Source organism: Hydra vulgaris, chromosome 12, assembly GCF_038396675.1.
Source record: "Hydra vulgaris chromosome 12, alternate assembly HydraT2T_AEP".
Lineage (NCBI taxonomy): Eukaryota > Metazoa > Cnidaria > Hydrozoa > Anthoathecata > Hydridae > Hydra > Hydra vulgaris.
The window spans coordinates 67,315,001-67,337,825 of record NC_088931.1 but is presented as its reverse complement, the minus strand read 5'-3'; the positions used below and the strand labels follow the sequence as shown (position 1 = coordinate 67,337,825).

At 26.8% G+C, this 22,825-nt stretch overlaps 1 protein-coding gene across 3 annotated transcripts in view; it reads left to right on the top strand.

The window, feature by feature from the left end:
- LOC101236940 (two pore channel protein 2) overlaps positions 1–22,825 on the top strand; it is a 98,757-nt gene that overhangs the window by 21,125 nt on the left and 54,807 nt on the right. For all 3 annotated transcript variants that reach the window (XR_010642657.1, XM_065814215.1, XM_065814216.1), the window contains exons 3-11: positions 335–393; positions 8,124–8,200; positions 18,244–18,309; positions 18,554–18,665; positions 18,783–18,899; positions 18,998–19,066; positions 19,153–19,190; positions 19,376–19,487; positions 21,523–21,643. Coding sequence is in view for 2 of the 3 variants with exons in the window: in XM_065814215.1 (XP_065670287.1) it covers positions 335–393; positions 8,124–8,200; positions 18,244–18,309; positions 18,554–18,665; positions 18,783–18,899; positions 18,998–19,066; positions 19,153–19,190; positions 19,376–19,487; positions 21,523–21,643 (771 nt within the window). In the remaining variant the exon portion in view is untranslated. The remainder of the gene's footprint in view (positions 1–334; positions 394–8,123; positions 8,201–18,243; positions 18,310–18,553; positions 18,666–18,782; positions 18,900–18,997; positions 19,067–19,152; positions 19,191–19,375; positions 19,488–21,522; positions 21,644–22,825) is intronic.

Below are 22,825 nucleotides of genomic sequence, written 5' to 3'. Positions count from 1 at the left end.
TAGTAGTTAAGTTTTAGCTTTTTGTCACGAATTATTGAAATGCTTTATAAGTTAAAAGATGTGAACTGCCGTGGTCAGTTTGTCTAAAAAAATTACTTTAAATGTGGAGGAGCAAGGAGTGCGACCGCACTTGCTTTATGTGAAGGCTTGTAAATAGTTACTTTTTAAATTTAAAAATTGTCTTGTGAGAAACATTTCAAAAAAGTTGTTTAAAATGATTCAACTTTTATGTTAATTTAATAGTAACACTATAAACTTTTACTATCATTTTAAAGCAATATTCAACTTTTATGTTTAATTGATATACTGATAGAATTTATTTTTTATTTTTAAGAAACTCGTTTTTCTCGAGCTCATTTACAAGCAGTAGTGTTCGTAGAAGATGCAATTGAGGTTTAATTTTTCTCTTTTTACAATAATATAAAGTTTTATAAGTTTCCATGAATTTTAGTTTAATAGATTTGAATAAGTTTTAATTTTTTATAAAAAGTTTTAATTTATAATTTAGAACATTTAAAAATGATTTCTTATTTTATTTTATGATTTTAATTGTTCAAAAATTTATGAAGTCAGGCTTGGACATTTTTCTGATGTTGTCATTGACCATTTACATTTAAAGTTAGTTTAAGTTGAAAATTTAACTGAGACTTTTCGGCTCTTGGTTTAATATAGGTTAAAGATATTGTCTTAAAAAAAATACTCATCATGCGCAGATGTAAACTGCATTCTAGGCAAATACTTAAAGGTAATCAGAAAATTTCTGTTCCCTACTTCATATAATAAGCTGGTGTACATGTAAATTTGTGTGGCATTGTTTCCTGCCTAAGATGATGAATCTACTTGTTCTTTGTGTGAATCATTTATTTAATTTGTCTGTTTAATATTTATTTAATTTGTCTGTTTCAAATGTTGTTTATTGTTTATAGTTATTATATATATATTGATTATTATTATTTGATTTTTTGACTTCAGTAGTAACCTGTTGACCTGGGTATATACTTATCGGTATGTGTAAATTCTCCTATTATTGTTAATAATAATACTCTTGTTATTGATAATTACTAGAGACAAACCATTTATTGTGATGATGCTCATCACACTTAATGGTTTGTCTCTAGTAATGGTTTGATGCTCATCACACTTAATGGTCTCTAGTACCACTTATCTTGCTTGCAATAAAGCTTATAACTTTTCTCTTTCTCATTCCCTTACTCAAATAGTTTACTTTGTGTCTTATTTTCCAAACTTGCTAAATCACTTTATCTTTTCTCCTTGATTTGCGTCTTATCTCTGACCCTAGTTTCTCTTTAATCTCCTTAAAAGCTTTATCTTCCATTCCTTCTACTTCTATAGGTCTCCTTGGTTCAGGCAGTCATAGATTTTTTTGTGTTGGTTTCAATTATATCCCATCACTACTTGTGCAAGTGCTATTTTTAATTGTAATCTTTTCTTTTATTTGTTTTATAACACTCTTGAAAACAATCATTTTTTTCATTATTGCAAGAAACTGATGCAATAAAGTACTAAAGCTAATCTGCATTATTCTTAGGTTATTAAATCTTGTATTTTTATCTAATAAGTAAGATTTTAGTGACTTTTAGAAAATTTTTAGTTTCATTAACAAAAGTTAGTCTAACATTCATCTCTCATATGTGAATGTGATCATTGCTTTAATATATATATATATATATATATATATATATATATATATATATATATATATATATATATATATATATATATATATATATATATATATATATATATATATATATATATATATATATATATATATATATATATATATATATATAGATATATATAGATATATGTATATATACATATCCATTTTCAAACTAAAATATGTCACAAAACTTAGTTATTTACAATAATGATGTCCTTGATGCATAATATTATGAAAGTTTTTTTTGTATATTAGCCCTCAGAATTAATAAAAATAAGGTCGGCAAAAATTTGTCAACATAAACTGTTTTAGTTTGGCATTAGGTCTAATTATTTTATCTTAAATTAATGAAACTTTCGTGTTTCCGCTTTTATTTCAATTGTTTTTTTTACTATTTTAATAAAAGGTTCACATTTAGAATTTAATGAAAACATTCGTTTTTTGCCATTTTTACTTTAATTATTTTATTAAGGATTTGAATGAAGTGTTTGCTTTTCTGTTGGTTTTTTGTAAGACCTATTAGAAGTTAATTAATTTTTAAGAAGTTAAATTATTTTATTTAGAATTTAAATAAAACATTCTATATTTCGTTTTTATTTTAATTTTTTTGTTTACTATTTAAATTAAGTTCATAATTAGAATCTAATTTAAATTTTTTCTTCCGTTCTTTTTATTTTGATTAAGTTATTAAAAATTTGAATAAAATGTTTGCTTTTCCGTTGGTGATCCTATAATATTTTAATATCAAATTCCATGCTACCATTATCCATCCGTGTGTGTTGACATGGAGTTTTATTAACAAAGATTTATCACACTTGACCTTATAATATTTTCCTTTATTTTGACCACTCCGTAAGGTACTATTAAATCTTTATTAACTAGGATATGAATATCAAGCTTGGACAGGAATAATTTTTTTTCTTTACAATTTGACCATGGCTGTTTTAATGTTTTAACAATTTGAATGCAATAAAAAAAAATCATTATGTTATGAATAACTTTTAATCGTTTATCTTTTCTAAAGTTTTTATTTTACGCGAAGGCTTTAAATAAATTAAAAGGTTAGGTATAATGAATCATAATGCATTTAAAATAAACACATTTTGTTTAAATTAAAGTTATATTTAAATTTTTTTTAGTAGGCATGTATTTTTAGAATAAATTTAAACATGGGAAATTATTTTTCAAGATCTTCCTAAAAACCATTTAAATTATTATTTTTTTATGAATGAATTAGAGGTAATTTGTTAAAGTGTTTTGTGTAACTTCAATAAAACGTTTCAAAAGATAAATTTTAAAGAAATTTATTTCATGCGCAATTATAAATGTAATGAAAAGTAATTTTTGCTTCGAATTTGAGTTTTATGAGTTTTGTTTTAAAGCTTATATATTTTTTTATTCGTAAGGAATTGTTTTTTTTTTCTGTAGTGTTTTTAATTTTTTTTCCTAGTTTAAGTTTAGCTTAGCGTTTTATTTTAGCACATTTCTGAAATGTTTAAATAACGTTTGATGACACGCCATTCCTGTCCAAGCCTGGTATGTTAAAAAAAAAGTTTAGAAAAGCTCAGTGTGGAATAGACTTACAAAGACCCGTATTTTTATGGGTCCAGTCAGCTAGTTTGTAATATTTAGTTTAGAGAATATTTAAAATGTTTGTTTTGTCATTTTTATTTTTATTATTTTATATGGAATTGAAATAAAATATTTGTTTTGCAGTTGAGTTTTTAAATTATTTATTCAGAATTTGAATAAAAAGTTTGTTTTGCTTTTTTTTATTTTCATTAGTTCATTAAGAATAATTACAAAAGGTTTTTTAATCAATTTTTAATTTAATTATTTTATTTAGAATTAAAATCAAACAATCGTTTTGCCGTTTTTATTTCAGTTATTTTATTTTGAATTTAAATAAAATGTTCATTTTGTCATTTTTATTTTATTTAAAATAGCAAATAAAATTAAGTTTCAAAATTCTGAGGTCAGCAAAAAAATGCCCATCTTAAACACTGTCAGGTCGGCAGTTAGGTCAGCATTGCTGAGTGCTAACCGTAATTTTGAGGACTGTTTATATATATATATATATATATATATATATATATATATATATATATATATATATATATATATATATATATATATATATATATATATATATATATATATATATATATATATATATATATAGTAAAAACTAAATAATTAGTAATATATATTTCAATTACATAACTAAAAGTTTCACTTTTAGGTATGTAATTAAAAGCCTTAAGGGAAACATTTATCAATTGTACTCAAAAATATTTTGGCTACGTTTGTTTGGACGTTGAGGGAATAAGATTGGTTAAACCAGATAATATTTCTTTTTCATAATCTTGTATTATATTTCAGGATATGTGGAATGAAATTGATCTTATCTTTGAATCCACAAAAATTGAGAGCGTTATTATAAAGTCGTGCGGCTCTATCAAAAGCTTCTTTGCTTGAAGATATATTACTGATGCAATTAGAGATCATTTTTGGTATTAATTTAACAATGCTTGGTGGATGATTGGACTTAATGTTAATGTATAAAGGATTATCTCCTGGTTTTCTATAAGGTTTAAAAGAGTTCTTAGAAAGGTTAAATGTGATATCTAGAAAATTTATGGTTTTTAAGTTTGGTCTGATAGTGATGTTATAGAGGCCAATTAGTTCGGCTCCATCAAAACTACCTATGGTGATATCGAAAATTAAGGTCCGCTGACTTTTTAATCCACATATTATTTTCTGAAAAAAGTAAAGATTTCCTGGTGTGGTAAATAATTTCGAGTGGTTTATTAGGAATTTTGGTGAACTGTTTTGCATGGTTTACAGAATCTTGAAGAAGTTGTTTCAAAATTGAATACATTTATTTTATTCGGGTATGGATTTGAACCATTTTATGACGTCATTTGTACTATGCCATTGGTGTACGTGAGTAGCATTCCTAACTTTACTATTGATATCATCTAATAAAATTTTACTTACTTTTCCGAGTTCAGGTTTAGCTTTTGATAATTTATTAATTGACACTGTGTATTGTTGGGGAAATTATGATCTTTTAAGGTAATGAATGCTGTATTCATGGCAAGATGCTCGAGCCTATCATTTATGCCCAAGTCTTTTGCTATGATTTTAGCGTCTGTGTTAATGATGTTATATTGTGTGATATTAGATTTTTTTATAGGTTTTAGTAATATTTTCAGTGTAAAGTTTATGATATGAAGGTTTATCTAGCTCATACAGGTTTCTTGATTTATCAGCAAAAATAAAAACATTACTTGAAGATTTTATTTTTACAATGTCAGTTAGCAATTGCTTTCGAAAATTATTTTGAATTGTAGAAAATGAAATATTTTTAATTAGTTTAATTAAATTGTTTTCAAAACTTACTAAATCAGGATGTTACAGTGGAGATTTTCTCGGCTTGAGATCGAAATTATAGGCATTAATTATAATTATTTTTGTACATCAAGGCTTTCCATCTCATTCGCTTTATTAGTGACTTGACTTTCTCCTTTAGGCATTTCAATATTGTTTTTTAAATGGTAATGGTACATTCTTTAATGAGTAGTTGAAATAATGATTTTCCATAACTGTAATTATTTAAAATAACTGAAGATATTAGAGAATGCTTAACATAAAGGAGCGATATTGTAGGAATTGTGTTAATATTTCCAGTAAGAGTGCTCAATACAGCCTGTTGTATACTCCATAGCATTTTTTGTATATAATTTTTGTTGTTACTTTTTTGTTGTTGTTACATCTGATGATTGCTATTGCGTGAAACTTTTAGTTATGTAATTGAAATATATATTAATAATTATTATATATATATATTTCAATTATATATAGATAATAATTATATATATAATATATATATGTATATGTATAAATATATATATATATATATATATATATATATATATATATATATATATATATATATATATATATATATATCGTTCTAATGCTCTTCTTACCTCTAATAACGGAAAGGTTATTACTCTTACAAGTATCATATATTTTGATAATGTCTAGCTTGTTGGTTTTCTCTATAAGCTTTCTTTAAATGGGATAGTTTTTAAAAATATGTATCTGGGATAGTTTTTAAAATTAGTAAATTATTTCTTTCAAATCACAGTACCAAAGTTATTAAGTACCCTTTGGTATACTACAAGGTTTCATTCTTGATCCTGTTTTCTCACGTATATTAATGGTGATTCAGAAAATTTTGCTTCTAAGTTTACTAAGTTTACCTCAATTTGATAATGACACATATACTCTAATCTTGATAAAAAATCATCAATTTTGATTCCTTAAAAAATGTAAATTTAAATGGACTGCTTTAAATGCCAAGTTTTAGTGTTTGTCCCATTGTCTTAAGGTTGCCTTTTTTCTTCACTTTTTTCCTGCTGTGGTTGCTGCTCTAGCTAATGTCTCATAATCTACCAACTAAACATAGTCTTTTGTCTCATAAACTATCAACTAAACATTATTTTGTATAAAAAATCCCTCTAAAATCAAACTGCAAAAGTCAAAAAAAGAAAAGTACTCCTATGTGAAGCTATACTCTCTCTGTTTACAAACTTATCATATGTTTTGTTTTGCATCAGATAATTCAGTTGTGTTTAAAATGCTGTCAAAACAAGATGTACTATGCAAGGGCATTGTAAGTTCTATCAAATGGATGAAAATCTCGGAAAAAAGTTTACTGTGAATCATTTTAAAACCGAAAATGTTCCAGTTTCAACTATTTACCGTATTTTGGCATCCTTAACAACCAATCGTAAAAGTGGTAGTGGAAGACCAGTTAAAATAATGAACAAGAAAGGACTTTGTTTGCTTCACGGTGCTTTCAATAACAATGATTCAATAAGTCAACAAGATGCTGCAGAAAAGTTCAAGTGTATGCAGCCTTATATCTGCAAATCATTAAAAAAGCAAGGAATAGTCTGCCAAAAAAAATAAGAGCACCAGAATACACTGAGCAACAAATATCAACTGTGAAATCTCAATTCCGCTGGATGACCCGAAATTACTCTGAAAAATGTTTTGTTTTGGATGACGAAAGTTACTTCTCCCTCTCCAAAATGCAAGTTCCAGAAAATGATCGATATTATGCGTACAAAAGTTTTACAATACTTACAAAAGTAAAATACAAATATAAACACAAGTTTGAGCAGAAAGTGATGCTGTACATTGCCATATCTGAGATGGGAATTTCCATTGTTTAAGCCAAGTGGTTTGGCTTTTAATCAAGAAGTATACCAAAATCGATGTTTAAAGAAAATATTGATTCCATTTCTTCAAAAATATCATTCAGATGGCAGTTACTTGATTTGTATTATGCCTAAAAAACAAGTCTTCTTGGAAAGCAAAAACATCCCATATGTACCAAAAAACCGCAATCCAATAAACTTGCCTCAGTATCGCACAATGGAAGATTTCTTTGGATATTTTAGTTTATTAGTATACAAAAACAACTGGAGAGCTAAGAATTGCAACCAATGATTACCTGAATCAAAAGATGCATTCCTCAAATTGGTATAAATGCTGTACAATGCTCCTGTTCCAACATCATGACAAAACTGCTTATGATGGACCATATTCGAATGTTCATTAATTTTTTCTTAAAGATAAGTGATGTGTACCTTCAATTGGAATAAATTTTCATTTTCTAAACATTTGTTTATATTATAGCTCGATATTCTCATTTTTTAGTTATCACCTGTTATTATTTTAGGTGTGTTTTTTAATCTATTTATGTATAAAAAATATTTATATTGTTTTATTTATAAAAATTTAATTTATAAAAACTAAAAATAGTCAATACAAATTACTCTGCCATACTTGATTTTTGTTGTGGTTGTTTTTGATTAAAATTTAACTACACATACGGTTAATTTAAAAATTAACCATATGTGTTTATATACTTTTGTTGTGTATTTTAGCATCCTAAGAAACATCTTGTTACATTTCAATATTTCTTGTATTATTTCCTTGATATGATTCCTAGAAGTTTTGTAAATAATGTTTTAAATTGTTATGTTATTTGGTGGTTAAAAATTTAAAGACATAAAACCATCATTTATTGTGTAGTTTTAGTATGTTAAGGCTATTCGATCAATTGAAAGAAATAGGCATCATGTAATATGATAGGATAGAATCAGTTTTAAACTGGTTAGGATAGGAATATTAAAGTTTGCATAAAAATAGACAATATACTTAGAACACTTTTAAAGCTCAAGATAAATCAAGTAACCAAGTAAACCAAAATGTGACTTTTAATGCAAAAGTAAAAAGAATCAGTTCTTAGTATTATATGGTAAATGACATTAAAAAAATTAGTAAGCCAAACTTTAGTTAATTTTTGAAAAGTGGCTCTACTATATATGAAATAATTTGTTTTACTAATAACTTTTAGCATCGCTCTATACACCACAAAGTGGATCCAATTTCTTTGTATAGATATAGACTATATCATTCTAAACATATTCAAAGGTAAGAAATAATAGTATTGATTTATTTTTAATTATAAGAAATGGTTGTTATATTGATTTGCATTACTCTAAATATGTCATACAAAGTCATATGTTTGTTATCATATCATATGTTATATGTATATATATATATATATGTGTGTGTGTATACATAGTTCTATAAATTATTGCATTTGGGAGTACGGAAGGTAAAAAATGATTCTTTTGTCAACAAATATGTCACTTTTAATTACTTTTGACTTTCCAACATTTTTGTGTTGTCAGAAAGTTAAAACCATTAATTTAATTAAAAATTAATCCTTTTTTTAAAAAAACGCAAACTCAAAAAATGTATATTAGGGTGACAAATGTATGCATTAAAAAAAAATTATTTTTTCTTTCTTATGCTCTTAACCTTTTATTTGGTTCCAATTAATGAAAAAATGATATTGGTAAATTTTTGATGCAATATGTTAATGTTTAGGGATTGCTCAGCTAGTTTTTTAATTTTGCAAGATTGCTCAATAACACAATTTTTTATATTTCTCATCACTTATCACATCTATTCTACTAATTATGTTGAGAATGTTATCAATATTTCATTATTTCCTAATCTTATGAGTCATTATGTATAATACACTTTGTTATTTTTTTTAGAAAATTTTTAAGTTAAAAATAAAATAAGTTGGTTGGAATTCACAAAGCCCACTGTAATACTTTATCATCCACTTAAGTTATTGCATCAGTATTGTACTACTGCCAAAAATTGTGCGTCATCCTTTAATTCCAAATAAGTTCATTGACTTGAATAAAAATACATTTTAAAAACACATAATTCGATAGATATTTTCGTTGGTTTATAATGGAGACTAGAAGCCAAAATGAAATATGGTGTGTTAGTCAAGCTACAGCTGTGATTACAGGAAAAAAGTTGTCATCTGAAAGGCAAGTTTTGCAAACTTATTTTTTCTTTAAAAATAACAACAATGTAAGAGAAAACGCAGGCCTTGTAACAGATCTGGGTCTAGACTTTTGGCAAAGAGCTAGAGTTCCAACAAAGCAATGTTATCATGTTATAATACATATCGAAAAACCTGTTGATAAATACAGAAAGCTAAAAAAGAATAAAGGCCGCAAAACAGAAACTCAGTAAAAAAATGAATAAACTTTTTCTCAAGAAATCGAAGAACTATTTGATATTGCTCATGAAGATGCTTTAAAATTAATCACAATAGAAGACAAGGTGTTTCTTATACTACAAAGAGAAGGAAGAATAGGCTACATGAGTTCAGTTGATTGTGAATTGTTCAAACAAGAACAGCATATTTTAGACAGAAAAAAATCAAATAAAGAAAGAGAAACAAAGAGCTAAATAGAAAAGAAAAAAAAAGTGTTCAACAGTCACAGACCCAGTTTTGACAGAATCAGACTCCTTTCAGGGTACTGATGATGAAGTGTGATGACTTTGTTCCATCAATAGCAAAAAAACTGAAAAAGAAAGAAGAAACAAATAAAAAGAAAGTGATTACTCCACCATTTTGTTCAGCTCTTGATCGTTTGAAAATTCCGAATTGTTCTGGTTCCTTGGTTTTGTCTACAATTTGTCAAGGGTTAAATGCCTATATTGAACATGTTTCAACATCATATGAATCTCTTCGATGTGTATGTATTGAAAATCATAAAGAAGTTGCAGAAAGAATCATTTTAGAATTCAAGCCACAAGTTCCATTAACTGTTCATTGGGATGAAAAATTGTTACCTGATTTGAACAGCAGAGATAAAGTGGATTGACTGACTATATTAGTGACAGGATATGATGTAAAAAAACTGTTGTTAGTCCCAAAACTGGATAGATGCACTGGTGAACAAATGAGTTATTCAACAGAACAAGCTTTAAAAGATTGAAGCATTTCAAATGATAAATTGTGGCACTCTGTTTTGATATTTCCTCAAGCAATACAGGTATACATTCAGGTGCTTGTACCTTGCTGGAAAAATTAATTGGAAAGTTTTTATAATACCCAGCTTGTCAATACCATATTGATGAAGTGATTTTATCCCATGTTTACAAAACTTGCTTTGGAGCATCTTCTGGTCTAGAGGTCAAGTTGTTTCTACAATTTTGTGATCAATGGAGTAAATTCAATTCTGAATCTTGGCTCTTAACTGATGCAGATCTCAAAGTGTATGGCTCGGTTGTACCATCAGCAATAAAATTTGTTATAAATATGCTGCATGGAACAAAACAACCTCGCGATGATTACAAAGAATTTTTGCAACTGTAAATAATTTTTTTAGGAAAAACTCCTCCAGGTCAAGGCGGAATAACCTTTCGTACTCTTGGTGCAATCCACCAAGCACGATGGATGGTAAAAGCACTCTACTCTATTAAAATTTACTTGTTTTGACATCAATTTCATTTAACAACAAATGAAGAGAAGAATATTCTATGATTTTCAATTTTTTCAATTTTGATTTGCATGGAACACTGGTTTCGGGCTCCCATCTCTTTAACTGCTCCTCAAAATGACCTGACATTTATTAAGAAGTTGGATAATTTCAAAATATTTGACAAAGAAGTTGCTGTATCTGCCATAATAGCCATTGCAGAACATTTATGGTATTTAACTGAAGACCTTGTGAGTCTCTTTTTTTTTAGCAATGATATTACATAAAAACATTACAGATTACATAAAAATCTTGACAAATTATGAAGCTCAATTGCAATATGTTTTACAAATTGTGGAATAACATCGACGTCGAATTCCAGATATGCGAAAGTCCACAATTGTGAAGGCATTAATGAAAACAAGTGAACAATTGTATCAAAATCTGATTAAAATAAAGATTAAATTTGAATAAAAAAATTAAAACTTTGCATCTAAAAAAAAATTAAAATACATTCGTTTTTATTTTCCATTGGCCCTAAAATCTGAAATATCAAGTTCAAAAAAATGATAATTTCATACTACAATTATTATTTTAGATTTAATTGCACAAAAACTATGGTTTTTTAACTAGAAATGGTTTTTTAACTATGGTATTTTAACAAGAAAAAAGTACATTTTTACAAGTTTTTAATAAAAATAAAAATTTTTTAATTTATTTTTTATAAAACAATCATTACTTTTGAAATTTATATATTATTTTGCTTCTTTTGAGTATCAGGTTGATCTACTTTTGAGGAACTTTTTTTTTTAATTTTAGGACCCCATTGAAAAGTAAACTTAATTGAGCCGTTACTAAATATTAGAATAATGCTTTGAAACTTTAATGATTTTTTTTTTTTTATCAATTAACAAAATTTAAACATCTAGCCACTTAATTATTAAAAAATACTTTTTTTGAACTGGTCTAATATATAATATATATATATATATATATATATATATATATATATATATATATATATATATATATATATATATATATATATATATATATATATATATGGCCAATTCCATAGTTCAGTGACGCATCATGCGGAGAGATTTTTTTTAATAGAAATTTTTCTATAACTCAAAAATAATTTTTTATTACTCTAAATCAATCTTGAATTAAAATTTTATAATATAAACTAAACAGAATTGTATTAACATAACACTGCTACATAGCAAAAATTAAAACATGAGTTCAGTGACGCAACGCGGAAAAAAGTGTTTTTTTATCAGCATACTTTTAAATGGAGTTTTCGCTGAAATTTTAATTCTTGCTTGACTTATTAGATTTTTTGTTGTAATTTATTCATTTGGCAATAAGGTAGTCATAAAAAAAGCCACAAACAATAAAGTTTTCTTATCGTTTTATTTTACAGAAAAAAAACAATCAGTTCAGTGACGCAACGTTCAGTGACAAAACAAAAAGACGAAATTAAAATCATTTTAAAAAGTTTTGTTATTTTGTAATAAATTTTAATTATACTCAGGTGAAAATAGCATCGGAACAACATTATCATTCTGAACATAAAAATAATGTGATTTTGATATACCTTTGATTTTTCTTGAATAACTTAAAATTGAACTGAATCCAAGTTCATTTTTTTGTTGTCTTGTATCGTTTTCTGACATGTGAATTACAGATATTTGCAAATCTTGTAATGCTAACGCAAAATCTGCTGCTGACCTGATTTCGTATTGACTAGTTTTAATTCTCAGGGCTGCGATTCGCTTAACAGTAGCTCCTATTTCGTCAACCACTCCTTTCTTGTGCATCGCTGCAAAGAAATGCCAGAAGAATTTTTTATGAAAACTTTTTTCAAACACAACCATTGCAGCCATAATGCTTTTGTTTTTGAACTGAGAAGTGGCATTATCGCTGAACATTTGTACTTCTTTGACTTGATCAGGAATAAAGTAAAGGATTTTTTCAATGTACGGTATAACGGAAGACTTAGTATGATCAGTTGAATCTGAAACTATGGCAAATGTTTTTAACTCAATGTTCCAGACTGCTAGGGTCATAATAGAAAGTTAATTTTGAGCAAAATGAGCCGCTTGTGGCTCATTTTGATAGAAACACCTAGCGTTTTCAGCCCAGTCAACTTGGATTACTGCAATTTCAGAATTAACACTCATCGAAACCTCCTTCAGTTTATTAAAAATTGTTGATTGGTTTTTCTTTACAAATGCGTGTTTAATGAACTTATTACGCATCGCTGATATGTGTTGGATGAGTTCTGTTACAGTAGACATTTTTGAAATTTTTTCAATGTTTGCATATGTTTTAGTTTCAGGCTTTCTCCACTCATCCCAGGATACTTCGAAACCAAATGTATTAACAGTTTGCAAGTGTTTATCGAACTGTTTCATACCTTTGCATGCCACGCATTTGTCATAGACGCAATCATATGTGTACGGTTCACAAACAAAGTTATTTATCATTTCAAATCCAACTTTGATTGAAGGCGCTTGAATTGATTTTGTTAATGCATTTAAGGCAAATCACATATTTTCATGCAAGCTACAAACACAAACATTATGCGAAAATTTTGTAACTGATTTTACATTGCGTGGACGAAGATCGCAAAATTTGCTGAGTCCAATTTTTATGTGCAGATGCTTTTCCTTGAATAACTTGAAAGCTTCTTTTAGCATATAATATAAATGACGTATCTGAATATTGTTTGCTTTTCTGTCAGTTAATTGAATTCAAGTGATCTTCATTATAACAGTTTACAACTGCTAAAACATCGCTTTCAGAAGACCATACAGCTTTGAACATGCTGGAGGTAGACCCGAATTATCTTTTCAAGCAGAGCTATTTGAAAGAATAGAAAGAATTTCAGATTGTTTCTCCTTTGAAGTTGGTAGTGCTTTTAAAACTTTTTTAACAAGAGAAACATAATTAGCTTGGTATTCTGCATAATGTTTTTTTTTTATTTCTAATTTTGATTCCATTTCTTAAAAATTTACAACTTTATAAGAAAATGTTAACATAAATCCAAAAGTTGACTAATATTTACTAATAGCCCTTCACAATACTAAAATGCAAAAATTTATTTGAATTTGAAAAATTTGAAAACCCACAACGAAATCTGAACTTTTGGATGATATTTTGACTTCCTTACCGCGCTATTTTATAAAACGTTAATTATCCTGTCAATGGGTTCAGTGACGCAACAGCTTTTAAACTATAACTATATGTTAATACAATGCTTTTTGACCAATTTTTTTTTAGTAATGATTAAAAGTTTACATTAAAATATATAATTTCTAAAAAAACCTCGCCATAAAGCATAATTTCATTGCGATAATTAAACTTTTTTAGCTTTTAGTTCAGTGACGCAACAAAATTTTTGCAGATGTGTATGTGACAAAAAAACATTTGAATTATTTTTAAAGAGTAAAAGTTTTTTTACTCAAGACATATATGTAATCTCAAAGATTCTTTCTAAACAAAAATATGGATATGTTTTGTTTAAAATATTGCAATAACTCGCCCTCAAATTTTACTCACTTTTTCGAATAATAAAAAGAACAAACAGTTGCTAACATTCATCAAATTTATCTACTCGGTTCAAACATTTTCTACTCAAAATTTATTTTAACAATAATTTTAAGGTGTTTAAACTATAATTAAAGAAATAAAACCTTTTGAAAAAAGATATTTTTAAACACGAAATTTATCTCTTCCATCGTGGAAATAGCCATATATATATATATATATATATATATATATATATATATATATATATATATATATATATATATATATATATATATATATATATATATATATATATATATATATATATATATTTATATTATAATAATATATATGTAATAAGTAAAATTAATAAATATAATATATATATATATATAAAATTGAAAATAAATCATTTGCAGTGATATTCTTTTTATTTAACTTTTTAAAATTTTATTAATTTTAAATGTGTGGTATTTCCTCTCATAGTTGGAGCCATTTTCAAACTAAAATATGTTACAAAACTTTGTTATTTACAATAATAATGTCATTGTTGTGCAAAATTATGAATTTTTTTTTTATATTTAACAAAAAATTGTTTCCAATGGTTAGTCATCATTAGGTTGCCATTATCCTGGTTTAGATTTTTATTTTTTAGGTAGCAACATTGCAACCTGTCTATTTCAATTGCCTCTGTGATTTTTCTAGTATAAATATTTGGGATGACTGAAAGTGTTTTAGGATTATTTAAATTAATTGTACCTTTACAAGGTCGTGCATGTTCAACAATTCCAGACGCTTTCCATGTTCAGCCATTTGTGTTGATATCTTTTTTCTGGTTTCATCTACATAAAAAGCGTCACATGTACATTTAAGTTGTTAAACACCCGGGTAACTGTTTGGTGGTAGCTTTGATTTATTTTGGCATAATATGTTCAGTAAAGATCTTCTAAAATGAAAAACTGCTTATGCCAGATAAGAATAAGGCTTAATTTAGGAAGTATTATGGTGTTATTTGTGTTAATTTTTTGGCAGTTTTTTTGGTAGGGATAGTTTGTAATGTTTTACTATGTACATAAATAATATGTTCTTGCAAGAAAACCTTTAAATATCCCTATTACAATATGATATACACGATTGCAGTTTTACAAATAAATTTGTTATTGCATTCTTGCGAAAAGAAAAGTTACATTTGTGAGCTATATGATTGAAAAGTTGAAATGCTGATATCTAAGAAATTAAGTTTATCTTAATTATTTTATTATTTGCATGTGTATTGAATAGCTTTGTCTTGAAAATTTAAAAGTGTCAAAAATGATTCTGCTTTATCAGAGTTAAAAAAGCATGCATGTCAGTCATCAACATATTCTTTAAATGTTATTGGTGCAACATTATTGGTCAATGCTTTTTGAGTTGCATTATATTAAATATGTTGTTAGTAAGCTAACATTTTGGATAGTCCAATCAGACCAGAGTTTTTTAAAATATAAATTTTGTTATCCCAGAGAAAATAGTATTTACCTAGACAAAGTTTAATTAATTTATGATTGTCAGTTAAAGTTAATTTAGTAGGCAGCTGCAGATCATTTTTATCATTATTCAAAATATCAATATTAGCTAAAATTGCTTAATCGAGTGGTAATTAACAGTAAGTGACTGGGGCCCTAGAGATAATATAGATAATATTAGAGATAATAGTTTGTTTGAGCATTGACCATGATAGTATTGGTAGAAAAAAGAAATTAACTTGAAATTAACTATGCGCAAACATCTCAGGAGGTTAAGCAATACCCGGTACTGCTTAACAGGGATAACAGGGTAAAAGTTGCTTCAAATAGTTGGAGAAAATCATCAAATTAGACCAAAATATCACAAAAAAGAAAAATTAGTTAGCTGTTTTTAATGTTTTATAACTTATTAGAAAAAAGTAAGAAATGAAAAGAAAGAAAACCTTACAACAATGAGAGAGTGGTTCGAGCTTGGCAGATAAAGCAGGTCTAGTTACATATACAATGTATATACCTTGTCTGAGAGTAGGAGGGTGTTATTTGTCAATATAGGAATGCCAACAATATTGCAATATTTTTTTACTGTAAATAAATGAGTTTTGTTGCCTAAAAAAATTTAAATCCACACGCCACTGCAAGCTGTATCAAAAGAGAGATCACATTAAAAATTGGCTGCCTGTTCTAAGTAATCAAAAAGTAAAAATTTTTTGTCAAGACAAGATTATAAAGTTGAGTCGTCAGCAAATAGAGCTATTTTAGATTGAAAATTTTCATGAAGATAGTTATTATAGATAAGAAACAATACAGGAGCAAAGACCTTTTAGTACCCTTAAAATTACTTGAAATAAAGAAAAGTGTAGGCCTTAAAGGATAACTTTAATACTGCAGTTAAAAAGAAATAATTTAATAATCTCAAAACCTTTATATAAAGAAACTAATAACAGAGTGAAAACTAATTGTAGGATAGTTGGAAAGGTGTTCTAAAGTTCTAAGTGTTTTCTAAAGTTTTAAAAAATTAAAACTACTTGTTTAGCACTTTTTAAAAGTTTAGCAAAAATTGAAGAGAGTTCTGAAAAACACTTTTTTAAGACTATAATGGAAATCTTGTCTGGAGCACAAACTGTAGAAGTTTTTAATTGAGAATTAATTTTAACATTAGAAGCCATAGTGATTTTGATGTTTAACAATGAGTTAATCTGTTTAACTGGCGAGAAGAATGGGCCATTAGATTCAAGAGTTAAATTAGAGTATGATTTCTTTGCAAAAAACTCTGCCTTATTCTGGGGAAAAGTAAAAAGATCAAACCCATGAATTAGAGATTAAATGTTAGACTTACTTTAATTAATGACACTATTGAAGACTTACTAAAAGTCTCTAGAACCTAACATCTAAGATAAGAAACAAGATTTAGTAAACTGAGAATAACAGAACTTAACATCAGACAGAACCTTTTTACATTGGCTTCTTGGAATAATAAAAGGACATCTGTTTATAAGAGATTCTTGTTTATAAGATTCTTGTAAAAAAGATGAAAAAAATGATTACTGTTTAATAAAGCAACTGCTCAAGATGGTAAAAAATGCGGAGTAGAAAGAGGCTTGAGTTAATGTTGAAGAGAAGGAATAGAAGCTTCCAAGCTTTTATTCCAGAAGGAATAAAAGCTTCCAAGATACGCTTTATGCATACAAATTATGGGTATAAACATATATGTTTGCTATTTATTTAGATGCTGGCAAACAATATCCTATCATATTTATATAAACTTTAGTATTTATATGGTGTAGTATTCACCAAAATAGAAGATTATCAAATGAATGTGTGGTGTAACTAACACGACAAGAAAAGGAGACATAGTCTTAGACAGATTAGAAAAAACGCCTTATCGAACAACGTTTGTTAAAGAAGATTAAAGTGATTTAGGTATCGACATGTAGAGAGTTAGCAGCATCAAGAGAAAATGGTAGTGGTAGAAGTAAGAAAACTTGATGAGCGTGCCTTATATATTGTTTGAATGAGGTTTAGTTAAAAAAGAAAATGCTCAAGATTGTTTATATTAGAGAAACAGCATAAAAGAGGAATGTAAAGCCTGATGATGATGACAACGATGATGGTGATTATGATGATGATAATGATGGCGATGATAATGATGATGATGATTATCATGATCATGATGGTAATGTTAATTATCATGATCATGTTGATCATAATGATGTTTATATATGCATATATATGCAAAATATAACACGAATTTTAAATTAAAAAAATATATTTTAGGATGTATAATTGTTTATGCAGCCTTGGTCACAAACTCAGCTCCAGCTATATTTTATCAAACCCACCCCGGCCCCGGTCAAATATCAACTCCGGTCACTTACTACAAGGCATGAAACGTCCATAATTTGTTATTTTTTTAATTTTAATTATATAATGCTCAATTTTAAAAACTAAATTAAATTTTTAAATTAAATAGTGCTTTTCTACAATCAAGAATTTTGTATTTTGATCATTTGATCAACTCTGATCATTTAGTTGTTATACTTTTATTATACTATCAAAGTTTTGAATTGTCTTTATTTATTTTACAAAGAGTTAAAAAAATTTCATTATTTTAATAGACTTGAATTTTTTCTAAAAGGTTGTTTCGATTTACAATAACTTTACTTCTAATATTGCCATTTTTTGAGACGCCATCTTCTTTAACGTAAGTAGCATTAGTTTATTAGAATTTTATTTTATTTATTCTTTTAAATTATTTTTGTTTTTAAAATTTGTCTCTCCTAAGCTACTACATTTAAGATCATTTTTTTTTAATTTTTTTTTTCTTTTACTCTTTTTGAAGTCTAAACTTCAAACACAAACTTTGTTAAACAAAGCTGTTGTGTGGAAAAATAAGTTTAATTTTTTTTTAATTTGATGATTTAACAATTTTATTATACTTATCCTAGATGGTCTTCGGATCCTAGAAAGCGAGGTAACAGATATACTTTTCCTTGTGGCATCACAGAATCAATAGAGTTGATTTGCTTTATTATTATGTCAATTAGTTTCATAAGCAAGGTAATTTCATATAAAATTATAAAAATTTTATTCTTATTACTTGATCTTAAGATAATTAATTTTTGAGTTTTGAGTAAAAATTTATCTGAAAAATACAAAAGAAAAATGTGTTTTAAGTTTGTCATAATTGGAAAAAGGCACGCAAAGAGCAATTACTGGCTAATTGCATTTGGACTTGTATTAATATTTTCTTATGTTGACTGGTTTGTTTCATTAGGACATATATGCAATGAGGTAGTTGTTTTACATTTTTTATATATTTTTTTTATTTTAACTTTTTTTGCTTTCTTTATTATTTTATTCCAAAAAATTTTTTTTTTTACATTTTTAAGAAATGGAGAATTAGACGACTTCTAAGACCATTCTTCCTTATACAAAATTCTTCATTAATGAAAAAAACAGTAAGCAATTTAAAATAATCTTTTTTAAAATCTTTAATCTTCAAAAAGACTAATTAGAAATATTTAATTTTTTTGTCTGGTATTAGGTTAATAGTATAAAAAGATCAATTCCTCACATCTTAAGGTAAAATTTTAATTTCTCACATCCTAAGTTCCTTACATCCTTAGGTACATTTTTTTATCTTTTATCAAGATTTTATAATTATATTTGTAAGAAAAAGAGAGTTTAATTTTTCTTTTTTTTTTCAAATAAAAAAATAAAATGTATTCTTAAGTTTATCAATTATTATTGATTTTTTAATTTTTTAGTGTGTTATTTTTGCTGGCACTACACTTGTATTTTTTTACAATGTTTGGTATGGTATTATTTGCACCAGAAGATTTTAGCAAACAAGCTGTCATACATTCAGTTAATGCATCAGTAAGTTAGTTACATTTGTTTTTAAAATCATAAAAAAGATAAAAATATAAAATGGATAATAATAGATTTTTTTTTATAACTGCAGTAGTGGTAGAGCTCTCCTTCATAAGCAAGAGGTTCCGAGTTCGATTCCCTTCATGTCCCTGGTAGTACCGCGCTCAATTTGTTTCTCCGCGCAGGGGTCTTATTCATCAGGGTTGGGAGAGGGTTATAACCACAAGTATAGAGTTGGGAGAGGGTTATAACCACAAGTAGTCTCCTCATCTGTAGTGGCCTTCTTGGCCTTGGGGAAGAAAAATAAAAAAAAAAAAAAAAAAAAAAAAAACTGGTCTAGTTTTGTAACACAATACTTTTGTAAATTTGAAACTTGTTAGGCTTTTAACCATTTTTGCTTGATCTCAAATTTTATAAATTTTTAGTATATAGTTCATTTTTGTTCATTTTGCTCAGTGGCAGTGAATATAAAAATTGTCACAAGTTTTTTATTCTTTGGTCAGGCTGTCTGATGTCATTAAAAATAAACAGCGTTCAATGGTGGCTTAAAAATTTATTTCTTAGTATTTGATATCGCACAACCTCTTATTTGATGAGGTTCAATAAAAAAAGTACACAAGTTTTGCTTGCAAACTGATGATGGGAAGTGGTCCTCCAGACCTATTTTGTAAGCCCTTTAGAGACCCATTTTGACTAAAATGATGTATTTCTGAAATGTATTAAAATCAACTATTGTCAGTATTATATGAATCAGTTTTACTTATTAGCGTGAAGACAAGTATATGAATATATATAACAGTAAACTATTCCCAGTGATCTGTTCTTTTTTTCTTTTTCATGTATTTTAAGGCAAGTGGATCAAACTGCAATTTTTCTATTAGCTTTCACTGGGATACAATAATTGCCAGACATTCACATCTGGTTCCATCAACATACGGCAATACTTTGCCATCAAAATGAGTAACTAATAGAACTAAGGGTTGGAAATCTTTTTTAACTGCTATTGAGATTTGTGGGACATAGTTCAAGCTTCGAAAGTACCATTGGAGTGGCACGTAAAAATGTTAGTTTATCTACATCAATACTGTTTGCAGCTAGGACTAGTGTGACAGTTGTCATTGGTTGTTGTGATGTTCATTTTGTTCTGTCTAATGCTGCATTAATGAGTTGATTGTCAAAAATACAGTTTGATTACTGTAATTGATAGCTGACTAATGCCTAAAGTAAAATGTTGTAAAAGTTTTAGATAAGGGCTTTTTACTCTTAAATTGATGTCACAATTAGAATTTTCATCCAAAAAGTAATATGAATTGTAATTCATTAATGGTTCTATAGATAAAACTTTTTTTTTCTTTTTCAAGCTTGCGTTTTCTGTGTTAAACAACTGCTTGCTTAGTCTTCTGATGTCATTGACATCTTTTGTAGATCTTGCTGGTCTGTTAGGAACCTCACTGGTCTATCAGGAACATTTTATCTTCATTTATCTTGATGCAACAATCCCATTCACCAAGGGTAATGTCAAAAAGTGTATTCATCTTGGTGGTGAATTACTCTGCATAGCTAAGTTGAGAAGCAGATTTTCTACTACTGTGTTTAGACATTTGAAAATGCTGCTCTTGAATACTCTTTCATTTAGATACAACATAAGGCTTTGCTATAGTTTGAATAGTAGCCTTGAGCCTGAAAATCATAACTTCATCTGCAACTGTGTTGCAAGATATTGAAATAGTTAATATTTTGATTATCACTTCATAAAAAACTCAACTTAGGGCAAAATCATATATATATATATATATATATATATATATATATATATATATATATATATAATTTATGTTAGTGTATTCTTCAAACAGAGTGCTCAATGTTCTAAAAGAACAGAGCAATAATAAATTAGATAAGTTGTTTTTACTAATTTATATATATATATATATATATATATATATATATATATATATATATATATATATATATATATATATATATATATATATATATATTAGAGTAATAAAGATTCACTGAGTAATAAAGATTTTTTTAGAGTAATAAAGATTCACTGGATATGTTAAATAACAGAAATGAAGGAAAAGCCTATTTTTTTGATCTTGGTGCAGCAATCATGACACTTACTATACTGCTAACAACTGCAAATAATCCAGATGGTATTTATTAGATTTAGTATATCTTTTATATATATATATATATATATATATATATATATATATATATGTATATATATATATATATATATATATATATATATATATATATATATATATATATATATATATATATGTATATATATGTATATATATATATATATATATATATATATATATATATATATATATATATATAATATATATATATATGTATATATATATATATATATACATATATATATATATATATATATATATATATATATATATATATATATATATATATATATATATATATATATATATATATATATATATATATATATAAATATATATATCAGGGTATCCCAAAATTTCAAAAATATTTGAATTTCAACTAACTTGTAGTTTTTTCCCATTCTCCTTTATCCTTGAAGTCCAAAAATCACAAAAAAATGTTTGTATCTGCATTAAAAACAGATAAATGTAAATATTGGTTTTTGACAGAAATCGAGCAAATAATATATAGTGGAAAAAAATCTTTATTTAACAAGTAATTCATACAGTTTTTCATAGTAATTCATACAGTTGTTTCATTCATTCAAGTTGTTCATTCATTCAAGTTGTTTCATTCATTCAAGTAATTCATAAAGTTGTTTCTTTGTCATCTCCTTTGTGAGCTTTTTTCTGTTGTCTTTTGGAACTAGCATTACATTTTGCTTCATGTCCTCAGATTTGTGTGAGTTCACAAAATCTTGAATTAACCGAATATTTCGCTCTGCACATTCATTGACGCACATTCTGTTTTTTGCAAATGATATGAAATTTTCAAGACTAGGGGTGTTTTGGTCCTCAACCCAGTTCTCCACTTCAGTGTTATCTATGTCTGCAACCTTCAATAGAACCCAACTCTGAGGCCCAACAAGATCAAACAGCTCAGTTGATTCTTGTATTGAAGTTGGGGTTTGCAGACCTTGAAATTTTTGGCACATCAAACTACAACAGTATATTCAACATCTTTACCTTTACTTCATAGTCTAAATTAGCATCAGCAAGAGCCAATAAAACCAGCTCTTCAGTAAGATACCATGTGTGTCTTTGCATACTTTTGAGTAGGGCATGTCCCAGCTCTGGATATTGCTCTTTAATATGAAACACTTCTTTAAAAGCATTAAGATCATTATTTGTAGCATTGTTAGTAAG